Here is a 12,305-nt window from a genome sequence, read left to right as displayed (position 1 = left end):
GGGAAAGTCTCAACTACATTTCTCTTGTCATCAAAGTAAACTTATATTACTTAGATTGGGTTAAATCTAAAAGAGTTGGACAAATGGGTCCCATGAGAATTCTTAAACAAGCCAAGCTGTTGCCAGGACAATAAGTTGCTATCTATAAATGGATAGCAAGGCCTATTGCTGCATACAACATTGTGTAACTCATTATACATAAAGAAGTTGAGCTGCTACCTACATAGAGCCTTCAGTCTTAAGTTCTGGAGCTTTGATACTTGAAGGTACTCTACCTACTACCAAAAAAGAAAAAAAAGAAAAAAAGAAAAAAAGAAAAAAAAAGAAAAAAGAAAAAAAGAAAGAAAGAAAGAAAGAAAGAAAGAAAGAAAGAAAGAAAAAGAAAAAAGAAAAAAAGAAGCACCAAATGAGCCACAAACCATTTGATTAACAGTAGAGTCTTACCTGCAAGATATGCTCGGGGACAATGGTGGTTCAAAGCTTGTGGGAATAACTAACTAGTGAGTGATTTGACTCTATTAGATGGAACCCATACTCAAAATTGCTTGGGTTACCAAGAACCTTAGACTAGATAGTCTAGGGATATAGGGTCAAGCCAAATGATGCTAGTCTAAATACTTTTTAAAAAGTAGTAATAAAATGACCCACCATGATATTCTACTATATTCATAAGTTAGTGCCTTGTTCAGCCATCACCAGAGAAGCTTTCTCCTACAGCAGATGGGAACAAATACAGAGACCTATAGCCAGATATGCAGAGAGTGAGAGATCTTGGAATATTCATGTCCAAAAATGATGTCTTTCTATCAAATCCCTTCACTCTGAGCTCAGAGAACCCCCATGGTGGAAGAGAAGGCAGAAAGAACATAAAACCCAGAATGGGAAGATACATCAAGAAAACAAGATCCTCTAAATGAACATGAACAAAGTTCATCTCTCCAAGATGGAAGCAGCATGCAGCGGAAGATCTGGGAAGAGTAGACAGAGGGAAAATTGTAATCAAGGCACATTATATTAGTAACAATTATTCATTAGAATTAAAACAAGAAAATTATTTTCCAAATCACACTTCCACTATGAACTGACTAGTTTTGTAATATGTGGAGGTGGGATCAGTATGGAGGTAGAGAAGGTCTGGTAGCAAATGAAGTATGGTCAGAATTCATATATTTTATGAAAAAATTTTGAGTATTTACTGAATCATGTTTCATTTGAGTATTTCCTTCTCTAATTTCCTATTTCTACATTTTTAACATATATAATTTTACAAAATCATTTCAGAAGTTGTCAATAATTAAACCTCATTGTTTGAAAATATTACTATTTTTTAACAAATTAATACAGGAAGATGGTATTACAAATCAATAGAAAATTGTGTAAGATAAGATAACTTCTACAGATCTGATTGATATCTCAAGGTAATGTTGTCTGTATTTTCTTGCTTGCAACTCCATCTTTTGTTTTACATTTATTGATTAGATTTTTAAAATTCTCTATGTATGAATATTTTGACTATATTTGTGTATTTACATCATGTGTGTGCCTGCCACAGGCTGAGATAAAAATATATTGATTTTCCTAAAACCGTAATTGCAGGTGGTTATGAACTACCATGTTTGTGTTGAAAATCATATATACCTTCTTCAAAAAAAGCCTCAGTGCTCTTAAGTGCTGAGACATTTCTCCAGTCTTCTCTCTTCTTTTTAGTTTTATGTTTTGAACTTAAGAACATATCAATTCTGCAATATGTACAAATGTTACGAATATATGTAAAATCATTTTTATTATCTTCTATAATGCACTTTTGAAGAATTATTTTCAGATTACACTCTGCTTTTATTACAAAAATAGAAAACAAAGAAATGTGGGCCCTGGGGAAGGGAATGGGAGTTTAGGATCAGGTGTAGGAAAAGACAGGAGAGATGGCTAGATGACTATGAAAATGAATGGAAATTTACAACTAACAGGAGTGAGGAGATCAGGGACAACTCCAGGACTAGAGGTCTAGAATAAGGGAGATACCCAAGAATCAATGGGGGTGACCTTAGCTGTGACTCACAGACAATGGGGATGTGGAACCTGTAAAGGCCACCTACTGTAGCCAGGCAGAAACCCCAGTGGAGTAATAAAGACACCAACCCACCCACAGAACTTTCAAGCCAAAATTTGTCCTGGCTATAAAAACACAGGCACAGGAGCAGACTGAGGAAATGGCTAACTTGCGACCCATCTCATGGGCGAGCACCAGTCCCTAACACTAATAATGATACTCTATTATGCTTGCAGTCAGGAGCATATTGTTTTCTAAGAGGCTCCATCCAGCTTCTAATGTAAACAGATACAGACACCCACAGCCAAACAGTGCGTGGAGATTGTGGACTCTTTTGGAAGAATAAGAGGAAAGATTGGGGACTCTGAAAGGGTTATGAACTCCACAGGTAGACCAACAGAATCAACTAACCTGGACCTTTGGGGCTCTTAGAAACTGAAACACCAACCAAAGAACAAACATGAGTTAGACCTAGGTCTCCCTTCACATCTGTAGCAGATGTGGAGCTTGGTGTTCATGAGGGTCCTGACAACTGCAATGGGAGCTATCCCAAAAGTTTACCTTTAGGTGGGATATATTCTACCCGGGCTGTCTTGTCTGGCCTCAGTGGAAGAGGAAGCACCTAGCCATAAGGCAACTTGAAGTGACTGGGTGGTGGTTTACCCAGGGGTTCTCCACCTGCTCAGAGGAGAGGGAGAGACAGGATGTGAGACAGATCAGGGGAAGGGGTAACCAGGAGGTGGGCAATGAGCGGGATGTAAAGTGAATAAGAAAAAAATTAAATTAAGTTAAATTTTAAAAAATCTTCAGCCAAAAGAAAAAAAAATAAAATAGGAAAAAGTTAATAGGATTGTATTAACTCTTTGTTTGTAAGTTGTTAGTATTTTAAATTGAGCAGAATACAGTAATTATTAATCTCTAAGTGTTGACCATTACAGATCACATGTCATCATCTACCATGAGATGCAATTCATGTCAGGTGATTATTCTGTGTTGAGACACAGATATAGCATTTACATTAAAGGAAAATAATCAATTCATACTAAATTCATAGACTATCATACTGGTGTTGCTTTTGAGTTCCATTATTCACAATTTTCTCATAATTTCTACTCTTTAACATTAAGTGTAAATAGATACAAAAGGGAAGGAAACAATGCTTAAGGACCTTACAATTTGGCAGACTATTTGATTTTTCCCATCTCTGAAATGATCTAAAGAACAACCTTTTTTTAAAATTTTTTTATTAGGTATTTATTTCATTTACATTTCCAATGCTATCCCAAAAGTCCCCCACACCCTCCCCCACCCATCCCCCCACCCACCCACTCCCACTTCTTGGCCCTGGCGTTCCCCTATACTGAGGCATATAAAGTTTGCACGACCAATGGGCCTCTTTCCACTGATGGCCAGCTAGGCCATCTTCTGATACATATGCAGCTAGAGACACGAGCTCCGGGGGGGGGGGGTCGGACGGGACAGGGGTACTGGTTAGTTTATATTATTGTTCCACCTATAGGGTTGCAGATCCCCCCAGCTCCTTGGGTACTTTCGCTAGCTCAGGAGAGATGACTCAGAGGTTAAGAGCACTGACTGCTCTTCCAGAGGTCCTGAGTTTAATTACCAGCAACCACATGGTGGCTTACAACCATCTGTAATGGGATCTGATGCCCTCTTCTGGTGTGTCTGAAGACAGCTACAATATACTCATATACATTAAATAACTAAAGGACAATCTTTAAGTTTTCTCTCAAGCAGCAATGTCAAGACTGAATCCCCTATGTTAGTATACCTTTAAATATAATTTTTCACAAAATATTTTTCTTAGAGAAATAGTCTTTGCTATTTTATTTCTCAAAGAATACACATTTCATGTAGGGATTAGTATAGGATTAGTATTTAAGAAGCTAGCTAATATGTTTGGTTGGTACCATGCATTTTGCCTAAATTCAGGAGTGAAATATATTCCATCCAATTTACAGCACTGTTCTCTTCAAATACAGTGTTCCATAAAATCATTATCAGATAGGAGCCAGATAAATATGTCAAAAAAAAGTAGCACCAAGGAGTACATAAAAGTCTTACTTAAAAAAAAAAAATGTTGAGTATGAAAGACAAAAAAAAAAAAAAAAAAAAAAAAAGTAAAAGTCTCTCCAGTGCAAGAATTAAGTATTTCAGAAAAAAATAGAAAGAACTTCATTTTGTAAAGATTGAAAAGTTTCTAACCACAGTAATAAAACTGCTCTAAACACGCAAGCAAGTGTAAAAGTACAAATGTGTCATAACAGTGTCATGCAGAAAGAAGTCTTAAAATCCCAAGAGTGTAAGGATTGGTCTCCCAAGCTGGTGACATCTCAGGGACACCTCTATAAACGTCAGTGACAACAAAGGAGGGAGCTTTGGCTTCTTTGTTCTTCTTGCATCCTGAGACCATGCTGATGGCTGGATCAGAGTGGCAATGCTAACATAATTTGCATCAACCTCCAGAATCACTGTTCTCTCTCTCAGATGTGGACTAGAATTGGATACAAGTAGAAGTGTGGCCACCATAAATGGGCTACTTCATAAGAAACCGGAGATACCTATTTTCAGATTTTTCACAGAAGCAATTTGAGATGATCTATTTAAGGTACATTTCCACATTTTCAGAGATGATTTTGATTTATAACAAAGTAATTTATATGTGGATGATATTTGTTAGACTACTGAGTTTAAAGGCAACATTGAATAGCTGTGTGCATGGAGTTTCATATACTTGGTGCTCAGACTCTTCAACATTATTGTGAATATTATGATTATGGGTAATCAGGCCTTAAAATGATACATTCAGAGCTCAGAGATTGGCACTTGCCAACTAGTAATTGCTCGGTGCCCGACCCCTGTCCCCGTCCAGTCAGTTGCTTAGTTGGAACGTTTTCCTTCCTTCCTTCCTTTCTTCTTGCCTCCTTCCTTCCCCTTGAACATGGACTTCTTTAAGTCTAATAAAACGAAACATATTTTCTATTTGTCATCTTGAAGTTGAAGGCAATTAGCAGAGAAATGGCATACCTGCTAATTTTCTATTATCTTTTTACCAGCAGTTTATTTGTTCTTTGTAAAATTGAGTAATACTGGTGTTCTTACTGTTCTCATATTATGGATTAGAAAGTAGTTTTATTTTGCAGCTATGTAAATAATAACACTGGAGAATAGTTGGTTGGTGTGCTGTCTATACTGCATAACTATTAATAATGAATGTAAAATGTCCTCTTCCCATAACTGGACATTAGACATGAGGCAGAGGGCATTAAATCAGAAAGAGTGATTAAGTCAAAGCAAAGTCTGATGGTTTAAGTATGTCCACTTAATTTTCTCTAGGTAGCAGAGACTGCCTCTGAACTGTTCAGAAAATTCAATTATTTGAACATCTGAACTACTTCAGAGCTTGTGGTTGTGATTTGATCCTTCTTAAAATTAACACAAAAGAGAAGTTTCCAAACTCCATTAGAAAAGTAGTGAGGCAGGACAGTAAAACTCGTTTCCTACATGCCATTAAGACAAGCAAAATTGATGCATTTGGTGACAGGCGCAGCGACAGAAGAGTTACTAATCTGAAGAGAACATGTTTTCCAGAGTTGGCACAAAGAAGCTCAGTTACACAGTAGGGATGTTTTTACTACTAGACAATAATCTTAGGTGAAAAATATGTTCCACTTGTGAAAATTTAAGATGAAATAAAATTTATAGTAAGTTTTAAATTTATGATTGCTATTGATGAGAATAATATTGTTTTTTCATTTAAAATCTATTTAAAAGCAACTACTCAAAATGTTAACAATTCTACTAATTCCTCTAATAGTTCTGAGTGTTTTAATCACTTTGGAGTTAACAAAGACATTCCATTATGTTAAACTATATTATTGCAATCAAAATTGTTGCAAAAACACTAGGAAGGAAATGATGGGCACTGTGAACTTCAGGACACAGGGAGGCACACGACTCAAGCTCACTCTACGACATGACTCAGTGACTACAGTTATGCAGTGCAGGGCCCTGAGCAAGACCAGCAATAAAACCTAGATGCTTACAGTGCATGCTTGTTAAAGATAAAACGGAAAGAGAATGTTTGGGAGAGAAGTATAGAGAAAATGCATTGGTTTCCGTATCAGAATCTGGAACTGAAATCAGTGAGTGAAAGAAAATATAAGAAGGTTGAATTTGTGATAATGACATCTGTGAAAAGATTATAATATTGTAAAAGCACAAGTAATGTACATATAGAGCAGGTTATATTTAGGACTATAAATATATATATTTGTTTATAAATATATGTCTATTATAAATATATATAAATATATATATATATATATATATATATATACACATACACTACACACACACACACACACATATGCATGTAACAACAATTAATATAAAGAAAGGCCATGAATTTGGAAGAGAACAAGGATGGTTATTTGGGAGAGTACAGAGGGAAGAAAGTGGGGAGAGAAAATGGTATAGTCATACTGTAATCTGAAACATAAATATGTAATTTTTCAAAGGGAAAATGATCACTAGGTGCTGTGTTGTTTGCCCATTGTTTTCATGCTTGCCAATGAGAGCTCAGCTAGCCTCAGAGTCCTTCGTAGAATTTATAGAAAAACAGATGTTGTAACTTTTAATTTTATTGTTTAATTTTTAAGTATTTGGTTCATAATAACAAATCCATGTGATCAATAAAGTATCATTTTATCTTCTCTTTTATAATATTAAATACATTTAAATACTCAATTGTGGATATTTAATTTTTCTGGTTTTCCACTTAATTTACTCTTACAAAGCTTAAGGTTTTCATACTATTAATGCTTTATTAAATGTATTGCCTGTATTTAATTGTATAATTTTTTATTCTAGACTTACATTGTCACCTTGTCTTGACTATTTTAGATGTTTTTCTGTCTTCAATATTTTTGAATGTGTATTATATTCTAAAGTAAACTTTTTCTTTTCACTTTATTTTAGAATGTAATTTATGGCCAGAATTCTTAACCGAAAAAAACATACACAAGTTTGTGCCTCTTAATTTGTTTGTTGTTTTATTTCCCTAAATTATTATTCAAGTGTATCAATATATAAAAATTGTTATTCAGATTTATATATGTTTTCATTTTTGTTTGTGGATATGTGTGTGTGTGTGTGTCTATTTGATATATGTCACTGTTTTTCTTCAGGAGTCCACAACAGCTAGAGGAAGAAAGTGAACCTGTGAATCTGGAGTTACAGAGGGCTGTGAACTCCACCTGGGTGCTAGGATTGAACTTCATGTCTCCTGCAAGAACAAAACATCTTCATTGAGCCATCTCTCCAGCTTCTAAAATATGATCTTCTAAACATATTCTTTCTTTTACTTGATTCAATGTTCATGAACAGATGTATACAGACCCTGTTTAAGTATTCATTATTCTATATCAAAATATTTTATGCATTTTCAGAATGTGTTGGAAAAAAAGAAAAGAAAGAAGCATGGATGTGGCTTGGTGTGGTGACACAAACTTGCAACACCAGTATATAGAGACAGGAAAGAAGATCTGAAAGTTGAAGTCATCCCAGGCTAAGTGGTGCGTTTGCGTCCTGCCTAGACCACATCAAACCTGGCCACCCTTCCTCTACTGCCTGCCCATACCACAAAAACAAAATCTACTGGTTTGTCTTTCCTGGACCCAAAACCTTGAAGTCTGTTAGACTTCAATAAATCGTGCCTGGCTACTTTTACAGACAGCCTGTCTCCTGCTTGTTTAATTACAGAAAGGGTGCTGTTCCTCTTTCTCCTTAACATTTTATTTCATCTACTTTTAGCCTACCACATGACAGTATATAAGGTTACAGGATATGACTCATGCCATTTCACTTAGTTCAACTGCTTTACTTTATCTGAATACTCTTGTCAGGCATATGAAATATACATGGACCCACAAGACTTAATGAAACATACTTTATTTATATTTAGCTTAATTTTCAGCTGTAACCCCTTTAATATTGTAGGATTAAACCTATGCTAAACCTTGTGTTCAGGTCAACTATATTTTAAATGGTAATTTAAACCTTGTGATCATGAGCCATGATTACATTATACTTATTTTCCATAGTGGATGTGTTAACATGAGTTTCGGAACTTGTTTCACTGGACAAACGATGGTGCCATTTCATTTGCAACAAACTAGCATTGAAAATCTTAATTAAAATTAGAATGATAAAGATCATTTCACTTAATGTTAAAATTAATATAGAGCTATATTTTGTTTGGAACTACTCACGTAGTTTTCTTCTTACACAAAGGCTCATGTAGGACTATTTATCTTGCATCGTTAATTTTAAAGAACATACGAAGGTACTAAGAACAGAGCAGGAAAAGGTGAGGATTTAGATCTCAGTATACATATCAAGATTGTAGGGTAGTTTATTTTTTTTCCTTTGCATTTTTCATTGTGTGAAATGCTGAGTTTCATTCTGACTTTCCATGCGTGGGCATCATGCCTTGCAATCTTCTTACTAAAATTATTTATCCATTCTGCTTTATCTCTGAATGACAATTTGTAAACTAATTAGTGATTACCTAACTTACTGTAAGTGATTGCTGCCTGTTCCAGTGACTTTACAGGGTCTGTTTCACATGACTGTTTCCTTGGCTTTTGCCTGATAGTGGCTGGAGTTCATATTATACATGCTACTGAGGAATTGATTTAGGTCATCATGTAAATATAATCATTGAGAAATAAATGAACTCTCAGATGATAGCTTGATTACTTATAAATATGCAAAGTAATGTCTACTTGTTTTAGATGTAAGTCATTGAAGCATCTCATTTTCTTGTCAGAGCACATTCTTATATACATATATATTTGTAACTGTAGGCATTTATGCACACAAATACGTAAAGATGAATATGTATATGCATGTATATGTTTGCTCATAAAAGTATTTTACAGGAAAAGATATAGAAATTTTTTGGATTGTGATTGCCTAAGGAAAATTAGTCTGAAAGCTGGAGTATTTACACATATTTGGGGAAGTATATTCTGTGGGCAAACAGTAGAATTTTCTTTTAAATTCATTATACTAGAATTGAAAATGAATACTACCACTAGTGACTTTTGATAATTTCAAATTTGACCATATAACTACTAGGGATGAGCAGGTAAGGCAGTATGGTTTTATAGTGAATTCTTATAAATTATAAAGCATGTGACTTGGGAAATAAGTCAGAAGACTCTAAATTATATTTGAGAGGAAATTTCTCTTTTTCAGCTTTGTGTTGTCGTGAGTTTTCATTTGTAGGTGACTGGTCCATGGCTTTCTGACTCTTCATTATTGACTCTATTGCCTTTACTGGGATATGCTATTTACATAAGTACAAAGGAAGAAGACGCTTTAAGAATAAAAGAAACTAGAAAGAAACATCCCTTCCTAGAAGTTCTTACAGGGGAAAAAATCACTCTTCACCTTGGATGTCACAGTTGTGTCTCTAAATTTCTAAGTTGAGCCTCTTTTGTTTGTTTAATCATGACAGTTTTGATGTTGACTTTTGCAGAAATAAAATACAGAAAACTCTGCTGACTAAGATTAGGACTTTAGGTCTGGAACAATTGCTTTTGTGTTTGGTTGAATTTTTATTATTTGTTTGTTTGTTTGTTTTCTTTTTGTAGCATTTCACTTATCTATCATGAAAACAGGATAAGTTTTACAAAGTTCCTCTTCTGGCATAAAACGATGAATTAAGAGAAATTTCCATACTTTTAACATATGCATCATGAGGAGTGCTATAGTGTTTTCTGCAGATTTTTCTTTTATGAAGAATAGATAAATTCAATGGAAGTTCAAATAAAGTTCACAGTTATAAATTTAATATAAATCCATGATTTTGAAATATGACCTAAGGTACCTCTTGCCTCTTATTTCAGTAGATAAGGCAGTGTTCTGGTCAGTCGGTGAAGACTGGTCATCATTTACATCTAGAACAGTTTAGAATGAATTTTAATATTCTGCTTCAGGAAGCCTATAAAGACAGATGAAAGCTGACCAATCAAATACAGGCTTTTGCTCTTCTCTCACTCAAGTAGATGTTTTCATTTCTAAATTTTAAGTGTAGCTGTTCAAAATATTTAATAATTTGTAACAGCTTCAATATAATATGTTATACAATTATATGTTTAAATGTTATATTATTTTTACAATTGGAAAATAATTAAAAGGACCAATTTGTACATTGTAATGATATAAACTTGAATGACATACACTTTTCTCATAATTTCAGATTTATGTGAACAGATTTCACTTCAACATCTTCTTAAGAGTCATGTTAAACCACAGTAGTGTCACTGAGTTCATTCTTCTTGGACTTTCACAGAACTCAAAAGTTGAGAAAGTACTGTTTGTTATATTTTTGTTGATCTACCTTGCAACTATTGGGGGCAACATGATTATTGTAGTAACCATCATCTATAGCCCTGCACTGCTGGGCTCCCCAATGTACTTCTTCTTAATATTCCTGTCCTTTCTGGATGCTTGCACTTCTTCCACTGTCACCCCCAAGATGATTGTAGACTTCTTCTATGAAAAGAAGACCATCTCCTTTGAATGCTGCATGACACAACTGTTTGCTGTGCACTTCTTCACTGGGATGGAGGTGATTGTCCTTTCAGCCATGGCCTATGACCGCTATGTGGCCATTTGCAAGCCTCTTCACTACTCCTCCATCATGACCAGGAGACTCTGTGGCATTTTGGTGATGTTGTCTTGGGCAGGAGGCTTCTTGCATTCTATCATACAAATCATCTTCACTTTGCAGCTGCCCTTCTGTGGACCCAATGTCATTGATCATTACATGTGTGACTTGTTCCCATTACTGAAGCTTGCCTGCACTGACACACACATATTTGTCATTTTAGTGTTTGCCAACAGTGGGTCTATCTGCATTATAATCTTCTCTATTTTGCTTGTCTCCTATAGTGTCATCTTGTTCTCTCTGAGAGCCCACAGTTCTGAAGGGCGGCGTAAAGCTCTCTCCACCTGTGGATCCCACATTACAGTTGTGCTTTTGTTTTTTGTGTCATGCATATTAATATATGCTCGACCTGCTGCCTTCTCTTCTGAAAAAAATGCACTTGTATTTGCCACAATCATAACACCACTTCTGAATCCTATGGTATATACTTTCAGGAATAGGGAAATGAAGAATGCTATTAGGAAACTGTGGAAGAGATGGAAAGTGGTTTCTGGTGACATTTAAAATTTTACATTTACAATAATTTGGAGACAGACCAGTGGGTAAGAGCATCTTATAGTGCAAACCTAAGCTGTATTTCTGATTCACAACACCCATGGCAGAAGTCAGTCATGGTAGCACAGTTTTAATGAAATATTAGTGAAGTCAAATACTGTAGAGCACAAGGGCTCTTACCAAACCCAGTATGGTTAAAGTTCATTGGAGACCTTGTCTTAAGAAAATAAGGCAGCAAGAAATAAATGGACATAGTACTTTCCTGTGTCTTTTCATGCACTATCTATGCCTCATGTGTACACACATGCATACACTATTCATATAGGTACACAAACAACACACACACACAAACAAAGAATCAATAATTGCATTTCTAAACTAACCAAAGAACTCAATAGAGCACTTTTTAGTAGGACAATTGTTTTTTTAATTGGACATTACTTTTAAAGAATAGCATCTTTTTTTATAGGATGCATTTACATTGGAGGTGTCAAAACTGATTCTCAGATCACACATTCACTATGAACTGGTTAATTAACATTAACATATGAATATTAAAGCCAGTATAATTTTATTGTTGTAAAAAATCTAGTGATTTCTAAAACTATTAATTAGGCTAACATTGGCTGACTAAATAACTTAGTATTTGAAATAAGAAAAACAAAATTGAAAATGTTCGAAGATCATGATACTTTGAAACCACAAGATCTAAAAATGCAGAGAAGCATATGTAAAGCCTGAAGTATATGTGTTGCTGGATCCTGTATCTTATGGCTAATATCCACTTATAAGTGAGTACATACCATGCACTCAGGATGATCTTCTCAAGATCCAACCGTTTGCCTACAAAATTCATGATGCTTTTGTTTTTAATAACTGAATAGCATTCTTTTGTGTAGATGCAACATGTTTTCTTTGTCCATTCTTCAGTTGAGATATCTATGTTGTTTCTAGTTTTTGTCTATTACAAATAAAACTGCTATGAATGCCTTGTGGTAT

The 12,305-nt window shown here is 34.9% G+C and overlaps 1 protein-coding gene across 1 annotated transcript; it reads left to right on the top strand.

Annotated features, from left to right (window-relative positions):
• Window positions 1–10,382: 10,382 nt before the first annotated feature.
• Window positions 10,383–11,315, top strand: Olfr1226 (olfactory receptor 1226). The gene has a single exon (NM_146967.1). It carries the CDS (start codon window positions 10,383–10,385, stop codon window positions 11,313–11,315), a length of 933 nt encoding a protein of 310 aa, NP_667178.1.
• The last annotated feature ends 990 nt before the right edge of the window (window positions 11,316–12,305 follow it).

The sequence above is a fragment of the Mus musculus genome, chromosome 2 (assembly GCF_000001635.26).
Source record: "Mus musculus strain C57BL/6J chromosome 2, GRCm38.p6 C57BL/6J".
Taxonomy (NCBI): Eukaryota; Metazoa; Chordata; class Mammalia; order Rodentia; family Muridae; genus Mus; species Mus musculus.
Note: the sequence above shows the minus strand (reverse complement) of the source record. Positions and strands in the feature narration are given on the sequence as shown.

Coding starts and splice junctions, on each gene's coding strand:
- Olfr1226 (NM_146967.1), top strand. CDS start 10,383: ATGTTAAACCACAGTAGTGTCACTGAGTTCATTCTTCTTGGACTTTCA.